The sequence below is a fragment of the Macrobrachium rosenbergii genome, chromosome 6, assembly GCF_040412425.1.
Source record: "Macrobrachium rosenbergii isolate ZJJX-2024 chromosome 6, ASM4041242v1, whole genome shotgun sequence".
In the NCBI taxonomy this organism is placed as follows: Eukaryota; Metazoa; Arthropoda; class Malacostraca; order Decapoda; family Palaemonidae; genus Macrobrachium; species Macrobrachium rosenbergii.
Genome location: NC_089746.1, coordinates 9,403,415 through 9,425,215, shown reverse-complemented (window position 1 = coordinate 9,425,215; position 21,801 = coordinate 9,403,415). Strand labels below are relative to the sequence as shown.

Here is a 21,801-nt window from a genome sequence, read left to right as displayed (position 1 = left end):
AGAAAATGAAGAATATGTCGTATTATGTTGCATCCGTTCTTGACTCGGTTTGCCAAGAGACGGTGATGATGATCAGCCATTGACAGTTGCCAATTAGCGATATGTGAAGTTTGCAGTTTCGACAATATTTGCTGTATTATTATGTCATTACATTTTCTAAAAATAAATGCAATCATTATCACCGTCTCTAGGCAAACTGAGTCAAGAACGGATGCAACATAATACGACATATTCTTCATTTTCTCTTCACATATCACACGCATCTGAAATCTGAAAGCACAAGCGTATTCAGGGTGAATTTACTGTATGAAAACAAGTTTTATTTTATCTTGATCGTATGAATGATGCAAAATCCGACGATATGTAAAAACAGGTATAAAGAATGAAATGCTTCTCTCTTCACTTTTACGTGTTGTAATTCCTTTGTGTTTTATCTTACTGATTTCAGGAAATCATATTTAGTTATACAATTAATACCGAATCCTATGATATGATCAGAACTTTCCTATCTTGTGTAAAACGTGAGATAAATGAAGAAATATAAACATGTTGCAAGTTTTCTGAGCTACAGATGTTAAAATGAAACTGTGAGTGAGCTGCATACCTCCAAGTACCAGCCAATCAGAGGCCACCAAACAAACGTCTCATAGGCTCAAGAATCTACCTTAAGTGAATCGGCTATAGTTGAGTGTACTGTACTGTGGAAGTGTTTGAAATTGCAGGAGCAAGGATCGAAGTTGATGGGACTTTTGAAACTGTAGTTACACTGCTGCTAGTTGATAATGCTGGAGCAGTGGTGGGCACTGGAACTGTGGGTATAGTTTCAGTGATTAATGCATCTGAAACAGAGGAAATAATTGGACTAGTGTTTACATTGCTAGTTATTAAATATGCAAGAACATGGCTACCTGGTGTGATTCCTTCATTGGTTAAAATCTTTTGTGTAGTGGTTGGAAATGAAGGAGCAGTAGAAGCTACAGATATTAGTGTTGTTGAACCCTTTTTAAGTACTGAAGTCACAGATACACTGGAATCTGAAGGGGTGATAGGTATAGGTGTTAAAAATGAGGACAGGGTCATGGAACTTACAGTTAATGGAACAGTGTTAGGGGTAGATTGTTGACTAGTGGTTGGAGGAAGAGGAGGCATGGTTGTTGAACTCATGTTTGTATTATTGAGAGATGGCACTGCTGGAAAACTATTGTTCTGTGATGTTTGTATTTTGGAAGAATTTAATCTTTTTTTTTTAATGTAGATGAAGTTCTTGGTACACTTGAAGCTGTTATGGGTAAAGGAGCTAAACTAGACACTGATTCTTCCTCAATAGTTACAGAGGTCAGAGGTACAGCAGTCAAATCTGAAGGTGATGGAACTCTGGCAGACATAGTCACTGAAGGTTCATTTGTGTTTGAAGAAAGGACAGGTGTGGATGCTAAATATGTGGTTACAGTGCCGTTTATTGAAGCTGCTGGAAGGGTGATGGTTACTGAGATTTGTAGTACTTAATGTAACTGACATATCTGTAATGCTTGATGCATTTGACATATTGTCAGGAATGAATGTCGTTGAAACAGTGGGAGTAGTTGGAGTTACTGAAGATGAGGGTTTACTGATGGCTGAATGAAGGACAGTTAGGAATGGTGAATCGGCGGTTATAACGCTGCTTGTTGATGTTGCTGGAATTGTTAGTTACTGAGGCTGAGGATACACTGGAAGTATTTAATGTTCTTGATTCATTTGTAATGCTTGAAGAACTTTAACCCATATTATTAATTAATGTAGAGAAGAAAGAGTGAAAGTAGCTGGCATGGTGGGTAAATTAGCAGCTGTTATGGTTGCTGGTGCAGAGGTAATTTTAATCGAGTTATTAGTTGTGGATGACTGAGGAGCTATATTGGTTGTATGTATTGTGGAAGTACTTGAAATTATCGAAGTAATGGTATAAGTTGATGGGGCCTTTGAAAATGCAGTTAAAATGCTACTGTTTGATAATGGTGGAGCAGTGTTGGTCAATGAACTTGTGGGTACAGTGACAGTGTGATGAATTTGAAACTGAGGAAGTAATTGAACTGATGTTTACATTACTAGATGTTAAGATGGTATGATTCCTTCACCAGTAAAAATGGTAGAAGTGTTGTGGTTGGAGATGAAGGACCAGCTGATGATACCACTATTGTAGGCACAGTGGTACTGCTCCCTGTTACTGGAACCTTCTTAAGGACTGAAGTCACAGATGCGCTGGTTTCTGAAGAGGTGGTTTGTATAGGAGTAGAAGCTGAGGTTTGGGTCATGGGACTTACAGTTTATGGAACAGTATTGATGGTAGATTTAGAAGCCGGTAGGCAACTAAGTATTGTAGCAAGAGAAGGCATTTTTGAGTTTATATTTGTAGCACTAACTGTCAGCATCATTGGAAAACTGTTGGTCTGTGATGTCTGTACATTGGCTGTATTAATTGTAGATGACGTTACTTGTACAACAGAAGTTGTAAAGGGGAATGGAATTGTGCTAGCCACTGATATTGCATCAATAGTTACTGAAGTTGTTGGAATAGCAGTAGATCCTGCAGGTTCATAAGTGGTTGTAGTAAAGACAAATGGGGACACTGAATATGAGGTTATAAATATTCTTGCTGATGCTGCTGGAAGTGTGCTGGTAACAGAGGTTGAGGACAAACTTGTAGTAGTTAATGTACTTGAAAGACTGGGAGTAGATGAAGTGCTGGGTATATTAGCAGCTGTTAAGGTTGCTGGTGCAATGGTAGTTGTGACTACATTAGTAGTTGTATTTGACTCTAGAGCTCTGATGGTTGCAGGTGCTGTGGAAGTGCTTGAAATTATTGGAGCAATGTAGAAGTTGACTGGTCTTTGGAAACTGTTGTTGAAATGCTGCTATTTGATAATGTTGGAGCGCTGGTGGTCAGTGAACCTTTAGGCTCAGTGATAGTGAAAAAGCATCTGGAACTGAGGAAGTAACTGAACTGGTGCTTACATTACTATATGTTAAAGTTGTAAGTACAGGGCTAGGTAGCAAGATTGCTTTACTTGTTAAAATTGTTATGTGTTGTGGTTGGAAATGAAGGAAAAATACACTGGTTTCTGATGTGGTGGTTGGTATAGAAGCTGTGGCTTGGGTTGTAGAATGTACAGCTGATGGGACAGCAATGGTGGGGGTTGTAGAAGCTGGTGGCTGACTATTGGTTGGAGGAAGATTATGCACGGTTGTTATATTAAGAACTGTAGCACTGACAGTTGGCATTTTTGGAAAACTGTTGGTCCCTAATTTCTGTACATGGGAAGTATTTAATGTAGATGAAGCTATTGGTAAACTGGTAGTCTGGTAGTCGGTAAGGGTAAAGGACTTATATTTAGTCACTGTTACTGCATCAGTTGTTACAGAAGTCAAGGGAATTGCAGCAGAGTTGGAAGATGATAGAACACTGGCAGAGGTTGATGATGAAGGATCTTCAGTAGCTGAATTACGGACAAGTGGGGATGCTGAATCTGTGGTGATAATGCTGACTGCTGATGATGCTGGAAGTGTGCTAGTTACATAGGTTGAGGATACATTGGCAGTAATTAATGTATTTGATACATCTGTAAAAGTTAATAAAGCTGAAACATTGGTATTAATTAATGTATTTGAAAGATTAGGGGTAGCTGAAATGCTGGGTATAGTAGGAGCTGTTAAGGTTGCTGGTGCAGTGTTAGTTTTCATTACATTAGTAATCGTAGATGACTCTAGGGCTGTAGTGGTTGCATTTACTGTGGAAGTGTTTGAAATACTGGAGAAACAGAAGTTGGCAGGGCTTTTGAAACACTAGATAAGATGGTGCTGTTTGATAATGTTGTAGCAGTGGTGGTCAATGAAATGGTAGGATTAATGTCATTAATTAATGTATTTGAAACAGAAGAACTAACAAAACTGGCATTTACATTATTAGATGTTAAAGTTACAGGAACATGGGTAGGGGATATGATTCCTCCACTGGCTATAGTCTGTGAAAGTTTAGTGGATTGATATGAAGGAATAGATGTAGATATTTTAGGGGCAGGTGGACTGCTCAATGTTGCTGGAACTTTTTAAGGTTTGTTACTAAAAATTTGGTGGGTATAGGTGTAGAAATTGATGATTTGGTTATGGAATTTATTGTTGCTGGAGCAGCGCTTGCAGAAGCGGATTGTTGACTAGTAGTTAGAGGAAGAGCTAGCACGGTTGTTGAATTCATATTTCTATCATTGAAAGCTGGCATAACTGGAAAACAATTGCTTTGTGTTGTTTGTATATGGGAATTATTTAATACAGACGAGGTTATTGGTACATTGTAAGATGTCAGGGTTAAAGGAACTGATGTACATATTGATAATGTCTCAGTAATTACAGAAGTCAGTGGAACAGCAGTCGAATTTGAAGCTGATGGAACACTGGCAAAGGTAGATGCTGAAGATTCACTTGCAGCTGAAGTAAGGACCATTGGAGATGCTAAATCTGTAGTTATAATGCTGCTTCCTGAAGATGCTGGAAGTGTGTTGATTACTGAATGTGAGGATACATTTGTAGTACTTAATGTAACAAACATTTGTAATACTTGATGTATTTGAAATGTTGTTAGTAATTAATGTAGTTGAAAGAGTATTTGTCCTTAAATTGTTGGGTATATTGGTGGTCATTAAGATTTCTGGTGGAGTGGTATTTTTTATCACATTAGTAGCTGTAGATGACTCTAGAGTTGTAGTGGTTGTAGGTACTGCAGTAATGCTTGAAATTGGAGCAATTGTAAAGGTTGATGTGACTATTGAAACTGCAGTTACGATGCTGCTGTTTAATAATGCTGGAGCAGCAGTGGTCAATAAAGGTGTGGGTAAAGTGATAGTCATTAATGTATTTGACAAAAAGAGTAATTGACTGGACTGAAATTTACATTACTAGTCATTACAGTTTCAGGAATAGGGTTAGGTGGTGTGATTCCTTCAATGGTTTAAGTCTGTGGGAGTGCAGTGGTTGGTGATGTTGGAGCAGTAGAAGGTACATTTATTATTGGGACAGTGGAACTGCTCAGTTTTGTTAGGACCATTTTAAAGGTTGTAGTTAAAGGTAAACTAGTTACTAGAGGGGCTGCGGGAAGTCAGTGGAATAGCAGTAGAGTTTGAAGTTGATGGAATAATGGCAGGTAGACACTGCAGGTTCATAAGTGGTTGAACAAGGAATAGGTTCTGAATCTGTGGTTTAAATGCTGCTTACTGATGCTGCTCTAAGTGTATTGGTTACTGTACTGAGGTTGAGGATACAATGATAGTACTTAATGTAGTCACTAAGGATATGTGTCTAGTGTTAATTGGTTAGAAAGTTGAATCATTAGAAGCTGAAATTGTAGGTACATTAGTAGGTGCCACGAGTGCTTAATGAAATTGAGGTATAGGGAGTAGCTGGAGCTGTATGTCTAATAGTTGTTATTAATCTGAATTTCTTTTAAGTAGTAGTGATTGCAGAGGTCTAAGGAAAACTAGTCATTACAGAAGCTATAGGGACTGCTGGAGATGCACTTCCAGTACTATTACTTGACATTATTGGAAGAGTGGTAGTGATTGTTGCATGTAAACTGGCAACTGAGGTAGAGTCAAGTAAGGTTGTTTAAGTTGTATTTAGCACAGCAAAGTTTATAAATATTAGTACAGGAGATATTGTAGCAGACGATGCTTGTGCAATAGTGGTTTGAATGATGGTATGAGTTGCTTTTAAGATGTTGGGAAAAACTGGTCACTGATCTTACAAGAATAGTTGTGGATAATAAGGTTGCAGAAGTGAACACTAGTAGTAGGTTTTGACACTATGATAATAGTTGTAACTACTGATGATGTAGGTAATGTGCTAGCTGTTGAGGTTGCAGGGTCTGTAGGGGTCATTAATGAAGTTATAATTAATGTAGTAGTTGGAGGTGCTGTGGCTGTAGGAAGCATGTTTGTTGGGAAAGTTGAAACTGTAAGCAGAGCAATTTTGTTTGTTGAAAGTCTGGTTCTTGAATGTGACTCAGAAGTTGTGAAATCACATATGGTTGCTGAGTTTGTTGGAAAAAATGTTCTTACTGAAGGTGAAGAAGGGATTTTGGATACCTTTGACTTTCTGTCACTATACATTTTTACTCTTACCAAAGCAATAAATAAAAAAAATCATTTTTCACATCTATGTTTTTAAGATAATTATGTGTCTGTAGCCCTGAGTACATTGATGATTAAACAGATGTACTTAGAAATACAGACAAGACATTAAAATATACTGATTCTTTATTAGACAAACGATGAATAGTGGCAAAAAGGACTTTAAAGAATTATAAAAGATAGAAAACCTGATTGTACTACCATAGAGTGATAATTTCAAAGATTATTCCCTGTCTCTTGAATCTAGTTTTAAGAAAGAGAGCTTCTGTAAGAACATGAACATTAAGTTAAGAATGTAAAAACTTGATTCATTTATTCCAAGAGAAATATGCATAATGTAAATATGTATAATGTACAAATTTTAAAGAAGGTAGTTTACCGTTCTTAATAGCAAAAAACAAAATATAGGTAAATGGCGTGCTAATGTGTTTACTACTCCTCTTTTCTACTGAACATGTTTGAAAATTTTTTCCAATCATTTGTACTATCACCCTGGCACATACTGTATATTGTCAATGTCTGTCACGATGCAATGTCTTAGTCCTTGTCTTGTAAAAATGTCTTAAGAGAAAAGTACAGATGAAACCAATTTGGATTTATGAAATATATACACATCTATTTCCAACTAGGAAGGCACAAATGTGGGGTACCAGTTTAATCAGAAGAACTAAGGCTGATTTGGTAAGGAACTAACCAAGCATCCTTTTCTTGAAGAAATATTTGACTGACAAGCAAAGGTAATGTGCAAAATATACAAAATTACTTTTAGCAGAACACCAAATGTAGTTTCAGAAATATTGAAAAATCATGAATAATATGCATTTATCTCTTAGAAAAACAACTAGGTCTAATTTAAAATGAAACATGTTGGACTAAATCTACAATGTTCAAACTTAAATTCCAAGATGCACACCAAGGGCCAGATCTTTTTGTACTGAATGAGGAATCTGAACATGTTGAGATTTTGTATGTTTCACCATATGAACAAATACTTCTAATACATGAAATAGACACCAAATACACATAACAGTCAACAAAAATTAATAATTTAAAAATATCAGGATGGCTACATCCAAAATAGTATACAATATTTTTTAACTGTAATGGAAAAATAATGAAATCCAAAAGGAATAAATAGTAATTAAAATTCTATAAAAATGAGGAGTACTTCTACATTAAAATTGAAAAACAATTATAAGGCCAATAAGCCAAACAGTTACTAAAGCATAATATTTTTCATAATGCTTAAAGTATCAACATAATTACAGTACATCTTGGAAAAACTTGATTATCTACTACAGACACAATAAACAAATATTTCTATAAATTTGTGTATCATTACCTCTTGATATGTTGGTGTTTGTGGAAGTTGCTGGATCAGTGGCAGAAGAGGAAGCAACTTGTTTAGTTGATGATGCAGAAGTTGCTGGAACCTGCATGGTTTTAGAGGCTACTGATGAATAAGTGGTTGAAATGTTGGGTACAGTGGTATATGTAGAAGTTGCCATTACATCACTGGTTGAAGAATACCTTGGGGCAGTGGTGGTTGAAAAAGCTGTTGGTACAGCAGCTGTTTCTGGTACAGAGATGGTTGCAAGTGTTGCTGATACACTGGTGGTTGAAAGAGTTGCTGGTACAGCAGTTGTAGCCGAAGTTTTTGGAACAGAAGTTGCTGTTAAAGTAGTGGATGTAGAACTTGCTGGGACAATTGTACTTGCTGGCAATGCAATACTTGAAGTTGTTAAAGAAGGGACAGTTAAAGGAGTGGTTGTAGAGGTTCCAGGTATAGTTATGACTGTAGATGATTCAGGTACAGTATTTGCTGAAGAAGTGTCTTTTAAAGTAGTGGTTGTAAAACTTACTGGCACAGCACTCACTGAAGAAGTTGATGGTGCAACTGTGGTTTTAGAAACTGAAGGTGCAGCTGCGGTTTTCGAAGTGTTTGGTATTGTGGTAGCTACTGAAGTTGTTGGTTCAATTGTAGGTGAAGATGTTCCAGATGTAGTTGTAGCTGCAGAAGTTGCTGGAAGAGTATTGGATGAAGATGTTGCTAGTGCAGAAGTGGTTGAAGAAGCTTCTGGTACAATACTGGTAGCAGAAGTTGCTGATACATTTGGAGTTGAAACCATGGAAGATACAACAATGGTTGTGGATATTGCTGTTGCAGTGGTGTTCAAAGAAGTTGCTGGTAAAATGGTGACCGAAGGAGCAACTGTTTGAGGGAATGGTGAAAAAGTTGCCGGTGCAGTGGCTCTTGTAAAAATTCCTGGTACACCTGTGGTAGTATAATTTGCTGGTGCAACTGTGGTTGTATAATTTGCAGATGTAACTGTGGTCGTAAAATTTGCTAGTAGAATTGTGGTAGTATAACTTGCTGGTGCAACTGTGATTGTATGATTTGCAGGTGCAACTGTGGTTGTATAATTTGAAGGTGCAACTGAGGCTGTATTGTTTACTACCACTGTTGCACCAACAGTGGTAGTATAATTTTCTGATGCAACTGTGGTTGTATAATTTGCTGGTACAACTGTGGTTGTATAATTTGCTGATGCAACTGTGGTTGTATAATTTGCTGGTGCAACTGGGGTTGTATAATTTGCAGGTGCAACTGTAGTAGTATAATTTGCTGGAGCAACTGTAGTTGTATAATTTGCCAGTAGAATTGTGGTAGTATAATTTGCTGGTGCGACTGTGGTTGTATAATTTGCAGGTGCAACTGTGGTAGTGTAATTTGCTGGTACAACTGTGGTTTTATAATTTGAAGGTGCAATGGAGGTTGTATAGTTTACTACCACTGTTGCACCAACAGTGGTAGTATAATTTTCTGATGCAACTGTGGTTGTATAATTTGAAGGTGTACCTGTGGTAGTAAAATTTGCTGGTAAAACTGGGGTTGTATAATTTGCTGGAGCAACTGTAGTTGTATAATTTGCCAGTAGAATTGTGGTAGTATAATTTGCTGGTACAACTGTGGTTGTATAATTTGCAAGCGCAACTGTGGTAGTATAATTTGCTGGAGCAACTGTAGTTGTATAATTTGCCAGTAGAATTGTGGTAGTATAATTTGCTGGTACAACTGTGGTTGTATAATTTGCAGGCGCAACTGTGGTAGTATAATTTGCTGGAGCAACTGTAGTTGTATAATTTGCCAGTAGAATTGTGGTAGTATAATTTGCTGGTGCGACTGTGGTTGTATAATTTGCAGGTGCAACTGTGGTAGTGTAATTTGCTGGTACAACTGTGGTTGTATAATTTGAAGGTGCAACTGAGGCTGTATAGTTTACTACCACTGTCGCACCAACAGTGGTAGTATAATTTTCTGATGCAACTGTGGTTGTATAATTTGCTGGTGCAACTGTGGCAGTATAATTTGCTGATGCAACTGTGGTTGTATAATTTGCTGGTGCAACTGTGGTTGTATAGTTTTCTGGTGCAACTGTGCTTGTAGAAGTTACTGTCACAGCAATGGCTGATGAAGTTGCTTGAACAGTGGTAGATGATGAGGCACCTGGTAATGAGGTTGTTGAAATTACTGGTATAGTGGGGGTTGAATTAGTTGCTGGTAAAGTGGTGGCTGCTGAAGATGTTGGTTCAACTGTAAGGGAAGATGTTCCAGATGCAGTTGTGGCTGCAGAAGTTGCTGGAGGAGTATTGATTGAAGACATTGCTAGTACGGAAGTGGTTGAAGAAGCTGCTGGTACAGTATTGGTTGCATAAGTTGCTGATACATTAGGAGCCAAAGCCATTGAAGATACAGTGGTGGTTGTGGAAATTGCTGTTGCAGTGGTGTTCAAAGAAGGCACTGCTAAACTGGTAACCAAAGGAGTTATTGTTTGAGGGAATGATGAAGAAGTTGCAGGTGCAACTGTGGTTGTATAATTTGCTGGTGTAACTGTGGTTGTATAATTTGCTGCTGGTGGAACTGAGGTAGTGTAATTTGCAAGTGCAACTGTGGTAGTATAATTTGCTGGTGCAACTGTGGTTGTATAATTTGCTAGTGCAACTGTGGTAGTGTAATTTGCTGGTGCAACTGTGGTTGTATAATTTGCTGATGCAACTGTGGTTGTAAAATTTGCAGGTGCAACTGAGGTAATGTAATTTGCAAGTGCAACTGCAGTTGTATAATTTGCTGGTGTAACTGTGGGAGTATATTTTCCAGGTGCAACTGTGGTTGTATAGTTTTCTGGTGTATCTGTGAATGTATAATTTGCAGGTGCAACTGTGATTGTATAATTTGCTGGTGCAACTGTCTTTGTATAATTTGTTGGAGCAATTGTGGTTGTAGGAGTTGTTAGCACAACTATGGCTGATGAAAGTGCTTGAACAGCGGTGGTTGTTGAGGCACTTGGTAGTGTGGTTGTTGAAGTTACCAGTATAGTGGGGGTTGAATTAGTTGCTGGTATAGTGGGGGATGAATTTGTTCCTGGTAAAGTAGTGGCTGCTGAAGTTGTTGGTTCAATTGTAGGTGTAGATGTTCCAGATACAATTGTTGGCTTAGTAGTGGTTGAAGAAGTTGCAAGTAGAGAAGTGGTCAAAGGAGCAGCTGGTGCAGTAATGGTTGTAAAAGTTGCTGATACATTTGGAGTTGAAATCATGGAAGCTCCAGTGGTAGTTGTGGTAAATGCTGTTGCAGTAGTGTTCAAAGATGTTAGTAAAGTGGTGGTTGTAGAAGTTTCTGGGACATTAGTGGTTGAAGAAGTTGGTACAGTGGTGGCTGAAGTAGTTGATGAGAGTGTGGTTGTTGAAGTTGCAGTGACATTGGTGGTTGTATAAGCTACTGGTACAGTTGTGGTTGCACTGGCTGTTTGTACAGTGGTGACTGAAGAAGTAAGTGGTATGGTGGTGGCTGTGAATGTAACAGCGGTGGTTGTCAAAGTTGATGGTGAAGAATCTGTTAGATTATTAGATTCTGAAGTTAGAGTATTAGTCGAAGAAAAAGGCAAACTATGAGTTGTAGAAGTAGAGCTTGCAGATGTGGTATGTGAGGTTGATGATGTTACTGATGATTCACTAGACGATCCTGCTGACGCTGTTGTTTTAATCTTTCCTTCTGATTCATCTTCAATCTGGATGGGTTTTGTAAACAATACAATTTTATACACAAGTTGACAATGCAAACAAGGGGCAAACATACAACAAAATCCTAGTGCAGTACTTCATTATAAACATGGATTAGGAGAATTTTTTTTATAATAAAATACAAATGTGCATCAAACAATGCAATACAGGTTAATATGAGTTTCTGAATATTTCAATAGTCTTTGTCAGAAAAAATTACATCAAACAGCTTTAATTATGCATTAAATATCCATCCAGTCATAAACCATTACTAATATAAAGTGTGTAATGTTTAAGCATTTTTTACGATAAGCATGTAAAGTATATAAGATTTCAAGTAATGTACAATGTTGGAAAGTGTGAGACCCTGTGAAGACACACATGAGAATTCTAATGTCTGACAACTTCTTATAAAATATTTCCTGTCATCTACTGTAAATCAGATATGAACTACCGAAAAACAAGGTAATTGAAAAGTTTCAACACTTCAAATGGAAAAAAGGCACTGAGTTCCAAACAGTGTAATTTTTGCACATTGGACAGTCAGTATGAAGTTTTCATAATAAAACTAATATTGTAATACTTACCTGAACACCTGAATTAGCCCTGGTCACCTACCAGCCCGAACTACATCCCCATAGCTTTTACCAATAAACTGTAAGCGTTACCAACGCTTACAGGAAAATCTAGTCAAATGAGTTACCTGAAGTACCGTTGGCAACACTGCTGCAAGTCCCAGCCGAGTGAGACCGAGATACCCCAATTGCGTTATCCACTATTCAAATTGAAGTGGGGAGGAGGGTGGGAATCATTCAGGTGTTCAGGTAAGTATTACAATATTAGTTTTATTATGAAAACTTCATATTGCAATACACTCCCTGAACATCTGAATTAGCCCGATTAACAAAATTTAGTGGAGGTGGGATCAATCTAATTTAGCCCGACCTGCCAACAGGGAAAGCAGGTAACTCATTATTTGCCTACTCTGTATAAATGAATGTATCCTCACCTGGTTATCCCACTCGGCAGGTAAGAATGTCTGTAGAGAGAGTACCCCCGACGTCAGTCTCATGTCTAGGTACTGTCTGAGTCGAGCTACCTCTCATGTGGTATTCAAACCTCCTCATGGATAGAGTAGCAAAATGAAAAACAACCTACCATGTGGCTAATCAAAGCACTCTCATTTATGGAGGGTCTGAGTTGAGCTACCTCTCATGTGGTATTCAAACCTCCTCATGGATAGAGAGTAGCAAAAAATAAAAACCAACCTACCATGTGGCTAATCATAGCCTCCCATGATTAGTGGAGAATGACGAACCTCCCATGTGGCTAATCAAAGCACTCTCATGTATGGAGGGGTACGATGAACCTCCCATGTGGCTAATCAAAGCACTCTCATGTATGGAGGGGTACGAAGAACCTCCCATGTGGCTACTGTAGCCTCTCATGTATGGAGGAGAAGTTGAGTGTGCAGGTCTTCGAGTTCTTCGCCATCCATTGCCGCCAATGTCTGCACAGAGGAGGTTGAAGAAACCAAACCTGTCCACTGGATCTGCCTATCTTCACAGTACTAACGTCAAACTTAATATTATCACTATGAACCCCGACTAACAGAGAATCCAAAATTCCAAATTTCCTCAGACTATGTTCATTACCTAGAGTTCCCCCCACCCTTAACATTACTACGTAATTATAAGATCGAGTTGGTCGTCACAAAGGGACCAAGCAAGAAATTCTTCTTCGAAGAAAACTGAATGTCTTTTAGGTAGAAAGTCGTGAAAACCGACACGGACTTCCAAGTGGCCGCCTCTAAGAACCTCTGCACTAAGAGAGTACCCCCTTAGCTAAATGAATGCACTCAAGATAGAAGGGTTAGCGGCTACACACGTACTAAGAGAATAACTTTCATGTAAAAAGGAGACCGATGCATCTCCCAAGTGACTATTCAGAGCCTACCCATTAAGGAGGGAATGAGGCAGTGCGCCGAGCCGATGGCCCTCCGCCCTGCAGGTTGTGGCAAAGGCCGACGAGCGCAGAAGTATCCCAGCGCCGACAAAACAACCTAGGCTAGCCTACGAGATCACCTCTTTGGACTCTCGTAGGGAAACTATCAAAGACTAGGATACTTAAGATGTACTAAACTTAAGTTCATGTGATTATACTATCACTATTGCTTAAGATTCTAAAGCCTAGAAGGAATTTCTCTATCCAGTTAACCTAATAATCACCGCACTACGTGAGTACTACCTTAGCTAAATGAGCTCACCCTAGATAATAGACTTCGCTGTTAAACGTGGACTAAGTGAATAACGTTCCGAGTCTTCGCACTAAGAGAATACCACCTCAGCTAATTGAACGCACCCTAGATAGGAGAATTCGCCACTATACGTGGTGGAGCGAATTGAACGTCTCGTAAGTAAAGGAAGAAAACAAAGACGGACTTGCAAGTAAACTACCTCCAGAATAGAAAGCTCTGAACCATTCCTTAGAAAGGAAGATGAAGTGGACATACTCCGAATACTGTGCGGTAATGAAAAAAAAAAACTGTTAAATACTAAATATAATGTCACGTCAAATTAAATTGCGTTCAAGGGCATAAACCTCGCACCACACGAGAATCGTGAAGTGTGCCCGCAACTTTGTTCGTGTAGTGAGCGCTTATGAACCAGGAATCAGGAACCCTTCTCCGAAAGCAAGTAATCGCATCCTTATCAGCGGACGGGAAGGATTCCATGGTGGGATTCCGCGGTGAGACAGGAAGTGTACACAGAAGCGGACGGAGTTTATCAACCTTTGATAAATATTCGCATCGGACATAAAGACATCCCCGCTGATGCCGGAACCAAACACTTGCTGATAAAGAACCTTAAACGAACGAAGCAGAGTTTTAGCCTTGGCCACAACTTCCGGAAGAAGAGAAATACTTATCATTTCCCTCCAAGGAAACTTCCCGAAGCTTGCCCATTTTTTTTTTTTTTTTTTTTTTATCTGCAGCTGAAGCCAAAAGAAAGAAATAAAACACCTAACCAATTATCTTAACAGAACTTCCGACAAATCTCACGAGAGAGCCCGAGGGAACGTAACAAGTCAAAGAAGATCTTACTATTAGAAATTTTCGGGAAGATAGAAAATGTACTGCAAAGTGCTGAGCAGTAACCAGCAATAGCCGAAAATGGAAGAATCTTGACTTTCCGAAGGAATAAAAGAAAACCAGCTATTTCGGTTATGGCAGGCCTAAAGATGGAATGACCTTCCTTACGACACAGACTTCCCCATGTCAAGTTGACCTGGTAAAGCTTACGGGTTGACTTCTCAAGCTGAAAGAAACACTGTCTAGACATAGCTTTAGAGTGTCTGGACTGTCTAGCTGTTTGCTCGGCAGTTGCCCGCAACTAGGTTCATCACGCAGGAGTTTGGATGATAATGGTGAAAATGCGGTTGTCTAAAAGATCTTCTGCATGAGGAGGAACATCGGAACTTCCGTAAGGAGCATTAGGAATTCCGGAACTGCGAGCATTACAGCTAGCAAGGAACTAGAGTCATAAACATCTTGACACTACCGCAATTCCTGATTACCTGATGAATGAGACCGAATAGTGGAAAGTATACACCTCTAAGTTCTAATGATCTTGTCCCCGAGTTCTCAGATACGACATGGCAGTTATGATGTCGTAAAGCAGACCCATTACTGTGTTGCACACTAGGACTGAGAAACACCAGAGGGCTTCCTTTACAGCCCTGAGGTTCCCGAAGGTTATGACTCCTCTCGTTCCCGATCCCTCCAGAGGCCCGAAGCCTGGGTTCCTCTAAGGTTGCTCCCCAACCTTGATATGAGGCATCTGAGTACAGATGAATGTCGGGAAGAGGGGAGACTATAGACCTTCCGGATGTCAGATGCACTTCTTCTGACAATCACAGACGATCCAACAAGCGAGAATCGTTCCAGATTATACCTGCATTCTCGATGTGGAAGTCATTCCTGAGACACACCTGAAGAGAAAGCATGCGGAGACACAAGACCCTGGAATGAGAGAGAGAGAGAGAGAGAGAGAGAGAGAGAGAGAGAGAGAGAGAGAGAGAGAGAGGACATTCTCCCTAAGACATTCTCCCTAGAAGAAGGCTTCTTCACATTTGTACCTTCGGCTGTTCCCTGGAGACGAGTTTGAACAACAACCCTCCACATCCCTTGAACCCAGAGCAGTCACACTAATCATAGCTTGCTGTGACACTACTGCTGACGACGGCTACACGAAATAGACCATGGAGGAGATATCCTCTTCCCTAAAAGACTGTTGCAGAGCGCAAAAAGTGCCCTCAACAGAACCCTCTCCGAATGTCCGGATAGTGAGGTGGAAGCTTCAAAAGAAGCCCCTCCTCTTCTGCCAAAGAACCTTGTACAGTCAGGCGACATGTTAGCCTGGTATGCCAGCATTATTGACACCGAAGTTTGAGGTGTCAGGCAGTACCAGACCGGAGGGAGAATCATCTTGTTTGAGCAACTACCAGTTCTGTCGCATATAGCGACTCGACATCGTTGCTTCGGTAGTGTAGGCTCCTCCGGAACCTTGGACTGAGGATAAGTGAGGAAGTCTACCATCCGCTTATACTAATTCTCATTGGCTGAAGGAGAACTAATATCCGGTACCGGATCCTCTTCTTCAAATGAACAATCCTTGCCGGACTGGTTCAACCGAGCCGGAGGATTGTTGGACTGGTCCGACCAAGCTGGAGGATTGTCAGACTGGTCCGACCGAGCCGGAACAGGAAAGAGGCAGGCCGATCCCTAGCAAACGCCGAACTCGAAAACCCGGAACTTGCTACACCTGGGTGTGTGAGAAGGAAACCTGACGTATCAAACGCGAACATACTGGAGGCACCAAAGTATAGGTTGCGCAAACCCTGCACCACCCAACATGGATGATGCAACACCTGGCCGGACCACGCCCAACACCCGAACCACTCAAATCCGGATGTATCAAAACCGCATGAGAATGGGAATCTGGAACTGAAGACCCGGAATCAACCCCGAACCAACATGGATGCCTAGACGGAGGGAAGAGAAAACCTGCCGGAAAGTTGAGAAAGAAGAAGCCGAAGGAGGGAAGAAGGAAGAAGCCACACTCAGAGTAACCACCGGAGCGCCCAACGCCGACGTTGGACAGATGGAGAAGATCCCAACCAGACCGAAACTCAAAGGAGTATTGAAGGGAAAGTTAAGAGGTACCAAACCGAAGGTAACAGAAGAGGGTAGTTACCAACTATCCTGGAGAATGGAAAGGCTGCGGAAACTATCGGTGCTGATACACTGAACGCTGGCGCAGGCGAATCGCCGACTGCCGTAGCATCCGCAAGAATCGCAGAGGATACATTACAGTTAGGAAACTATCGGTGCTGATACACTGAACGCTGGCACAGGCGAATCGCCGACTGCCGTAGCATCCGCAAGAATCACAGAGGATACATTACAGTTAGGAACCCATAAAGAATGAAATAAGGAGTTGCTGACGCCTCCTCAAGCACCTACCAGATGCCTGAGAAACTACCAGATTTGCAAAAGGTGATAAGACGACGGATCCGTAAAAAGTACCCCTTCCCTTAACCCTGAAGAGAGAGAGGGGGGCCGCTGAGCTCTAAAATGCAGGGTTGAAGCAAGAAAGCCTTGCTCTGCTGAGCTAAAAGCCAAGAAAACAGGATGCGCAGCAAAGACCCCGAGAGCCCTCCAAAGAGCGGACCGAAAAGAAGATTGAGAAGGGCAATGGAAGAAGGCTTAGAAGAAAAAGGGGGAAAAAAAACGGGAAATTTCCGTAGCGACCGAAGAGGCCATAGATTTCAAAGAAAATAGACTGGTTCCCCCCGCCCCTGATATCTTGATAGACATTATCAAACCAAAAAATTCTTTAAGGCATGATCCTGAATATTGGAAAAACTCGATCGCCAGAATTACCACCATCGCAAGACGAACGAAATTTTAAACCCCCTAAGGAAAAGGAACCTTCGAAGGAGGAGTATTCAAGGAAAAACAAAAATTCAGAACCAGATACATCAGAAACCAAATCTGAACGACCCTCCACGGATCTGGAAACCTTTGTTGCACAGAGCACGAAGCAGGAAATAAAACCGACGATTGATCTAAATGAGAGACCTAAACCCAAAGAAGACCACGCTCAACTACTTTTCCTGAATACTTCCTAATTAGAATTCCTACCCTTCTGAGTGATTCCTAATTCTAAATCCAACTTAGAACTTACGCTTTAGAGGGAAGGGGGAAATCTGCTGCCAACACTGCTGCTCTGCGCCAGGGGCCGGCAGATCCTTAGAGGTTTGCGGTTCTCCATGACCCCGGCACCCGTTAGGGCTGGTTCTGGAACAGGCAGGGGGCTGAAAAAGAACGATTAGTATCTACAACACTATTACTACTATCCTTATCTCTAGTTTCCATTAATTTAGTCATAAAGCTAGAAAAATAGACTAGACATACTCAGCTAGTAACTTGTCCTCTAACTTTTTGAATAATTCTTCCATCTGATCTACCGACCAAGACTCGCCGCCTATCTGACTGATACTACACGGTGTCTTCCTACATGAAAACACAAACAGAATGTCGATCGTGTTTGAGGGTACTCATCCTACGCTTGCAGAACGTGTAGGGCCGATGAGCGTCAGCATCTCCCGCAGAAGAAGGCTCTGTTGTCGAAGATGTAAAAAAAAGTGGAAGCATCGGCACTAGCAGATAGCGACGTCTTTTGTTTGACTTATCCAAACAAGTCCAAAGTCAAAATCGGGAGAGAAGTTCCAAATCCTATCAATAAAGTATCCATCCAGGAGAAAATGCGTTGAAAACGTCCAAATCGTGATCTGATGTCCAAATTCTTGAATGGGGGCCGGGCTAAATGACCAAAAGTTCGCCTGATGTGGGACACACCCACACAGCATGGCGAACAAAAAGCAATTGGGGCATCTCGGTCTCACTCGGCCAGGACTTGCAGCAGTGTTGCCAACAGTACTTCAGGTAACTCATTTGACTAGATTTTCCTGTAAGCGTTGGTAACGCTTACAGTTTATTACCCACTTAGTGGGTAAAAGCTATGGGGATGTAGTTCGGGCTGGTAGGTGACCAGGGCTAATTCAGGTGTTCAGGGAGTGTATTGCAATATATTTTATTAGTAAGTGTTAGGATCCAGTAGCACTCTTCAGAGGCAAAAACTGACAACACAAAATTTCAAAGAGCCTCATGATTACAAAAGCTAGAAGTCTTTAAATTCCACCAAGAAACCAATAAAAGAAGCTGACAATCTGATATGCAATGTCCACCAGAATGCCTCTGAACTGTTGAGAGAACCAAAATTACAATGCTGGATGTCTTTAGCCTATCTGTCAGAAGGTAAGATGAGTTACTGACTATGGAGTTCCTCATTACAGAATCTCATTGATACTAATTCCATCATATTCCCCCTATTTTTAGTAGTGCTATTGAACATACAAATTGTGCTGTGGCAAGATAAAAGAGGTTTTAAGGACCCTGTAGCCAAAGAGTACAAGAAGTTCATTTTTTATTATTTACATTGGAGTAGGGAAGCCCAGGCACCTTTCACAACTGCTATACATGTTTCAAAGTTTGACATTACATGTTAGCTCCAGAATCCTCTATTCTAGATCAGACCTGTTCTTCAGATAGGACACCAGACCTAGGAAGACAATTTACATAGATGTAACAATCATTTTTGATAACATACAGAAGAAGCATGCAAGCCAATGCTGAATTGGAAAGCAGTCTCAAATAAATCTGTGATTTAATCATTGGACAAGAGGCTGCATGAGAATCTACATTGTGTCATGTCTTGGTTGGCACTGGGCACACTCAAACAAGAACTGCTCAAGCATAACCATGGGTTGCATCTGGCTCTCTGAAACAAAAGCTGAAGGTTACATGGCCTTCATAGCTGCCTTTACTGAAAAATACAGAGTACTCGTGGGTATGTTGCCACCTTACTTTTGCCTTTGTTTAGAGGTAATAATAATCCTTCAAGTACATCAGGTCCTCTAAAAGTTGTTGGAATGTCACCAGATATATGCTGCATATTGGCATACCACCAACAGTATCTGATCTCTTTAGTTAAGTAACCTGAGATGCAAACTTGCAGGCACTTGTTTCAGTCATAAACACTGTGCAAGGCATCTTTAAAAAGTTCATGAGGGCCAGGAAAGCAACGTTTGAGACACTGATAGCATGCAAACAGGCTAAGCACACAACTAGAACCATCTTGGAAATAGTGAAGTTCACAGTATCTCAAAAAGCACAAACTCATCCTTACCCACAAATTAACATGGCCAGATGATATCGTGTTAACTAGGAAACACTTTTACTATAAGAAAGTACGTAAGATTCCCAGCAGTCGGAAAGTAAATCTGGAAGACCTAGTGACAATAGCTTTTGGGAAAGCTTCAGTTTGCTTCTATCATAAACAAAATAGAAGACTTCCAAACAGATTCTGACTTGAGAGAAACAATTTTCAATGAACAAAGCTAAGAGTTTTTGGCTGAGGGAAGATCCCCTGATGAGGTCTGCTCCTGAGTATATGACTATAAGTCTAAGTAACTTTACAAGAAATCTATTCCCAAACTTTGGGGTAGTTAAATGGTTTCCTGTAAATGATGGCATAAAGGAACAGTTTTCATTCCATTGTTCTTTAGTCCATAGTAAGATGGTACAACACCTTCCTGTCTTTCAAAACATTTTTTTTCACAGTCAGTCCACCAGCCTCAAACAGAATCCTCTATCACCCTCTTTTTATGCACATTATGTCTCAAAGCCTCTAAAAAGAGTAATAGTAAGATCACTTAAGCTGGTCTAGTTAATGAAAACTAGCATGTGGCTTGCACAATACCAGTTGCAGTTTCAAGGTTCTGGGTAGCCTATGGATAGGTTCTCCTAGCTGACAGTTAGGGGTGATTCTTTTTTCAGTTTACGGTACACACTAGAAGGGAAATATTATCTAAAGAATGCTTACCCTTTTGAGGCTGGCTGACTGTACCAAAAATTGCCTACTTCAGGGACTCAGGATAAAGTCTCTCTTTTTAATAAAAAGGAAAAATCTATAGAATGAGCAATTATTGTGTGCATGCCTCAGTATTTAACATGTTTTACTGTTAACATACATGAAACTGTGACTAATCACTTGAACTGAAAGATAAAAAATTATAACAACTTCATAAATTGGTAACTTACACAATCGCTTCCTTTCAAATCTTCAACAAGAGTGAAGTTTACATATTTCCTTTCAAATGGATGGACACTTGATAACATTGTAATATGCTCTGTGAAGGAAGCAACACTACTCTCAAGAGTCATTTCAGGTTGGCTGGAAAAAGGAGAAAAGATAAAAAGTTTTAACAACTGAATTACCTTAGGACTGGCATTTACCTCTGGTCAAAGAAAATCTTTACTGTTCCTTTGCGAAAGTAAAAAGGATTAGTAACTCACTTGAAAAATGAAAACGAAATAAGAAAACCATACAAAGCTTCTCATTCAAAAATTATGTTCATGTATCCCTTGCTAACACTTATCTGGACAACTGACAGATGAAGGAATCTAATGAGGTGTGGTGACAACATAACAATGGCTGAAAAGTATCATAATTAGCTGCGATCCAAGGAGTAACAGAGCCTGACAACTCTTTAGATAACAGCTGAGAAAAGGTAATGAAGTTTAAAGACAAAAGACCACACTTTAGACAAAACAGTAAGTTTGCACAGCCAAGGCACAAAGACTAGGGTACAGGTCAAGGTTCAAGGAGATCTTACATAACTGCCAATCAGCATAATGCAACAAAAGGTGATATCATACATGACCCATCCAACTCAAATATCAGCATAGATATTTGCATCATCTTCGTAAAACAGTTGACATACTAGTCAGTGCTGGGTGACACCTAAATAGCCCAAATTTTCTCAAACTACTATAATAAATAGTCTCACAAGTGCGATGATCAAGATATGAAGACAGTTTTTAGCATCATTTCAAAATAACATTAGCAATAATAGCTTACTTAAATCTAAATTTTGTAGACTATAAAATACTAAAAAAAGGGTTTTAAAAATCTTGGTTAAACAGTTTGCAACACTAAAGAATGAAATCTGGGCAAAATAAGAAAAACTAAACATATTAAAGAGAAAACTTACAGCTCAGTAAACTTCTGTAAAACACTGGGCCAAGTGGAAACAGTACTGTTAACCTCTTCCCCATTTTGACATCCTTCACAAATCTCAATGGTGTCTTGGATGATCTTTTGGATATAAAAATAAAAAGGAGTCACTAGCTGAATTAACTAATGTGTTCAATCGAAAAAAAAAAAGCCAGTTGTGGTGGTTGACTGAAACTAATATTTCCGACTCTCTTTGTAGATGTTGCCTTCCTGTCAACTAAAGTGTGTTGCAAAAAATACTACTTGCTGCTCTTTCTACAACTGATCACTACATATTTAATTACACTGTACCATGCAAACAGACTTTGAACTTCGACTGATTCATTGTTCACTAAAGGTTTGTAGACATAATGGTGCATGGTTGACTAGTCTTTTTATTATTTATT

General features: G+C 39.9%; 1 protein-coding gene across 1 annotated transcript in view; it reads right to left on the bottom strand.

Annotated features, from left to right (window-relative positions):
• LOC136839171 (mucin-2-like) overlaps positions 1-21,801 on the bottom strand; it is an 84,615-nt gene that overhangs the window by 29,298 nt on the left and 33,516 nt on the right. The window contains exons 27-29 of the mRNA XM_067104860.1: positions 21,393-21,496; positions 20,440-20,572; positions 7,498-11,221 (exon numbers count right to left, since the gene is read on the bottom strand). Of these exons, the coding sequence (XP_066960961.1) occupies positions 7,498-11,221; positions 20,440-20,572; positions 21,393-21,496 (3,961 nt within the window). The remainder of the gene's footprint in view (positions 1-7,497; positions 11,222-20,439; positions 20,573-21,392; positions 21,497-21,801) is intronic.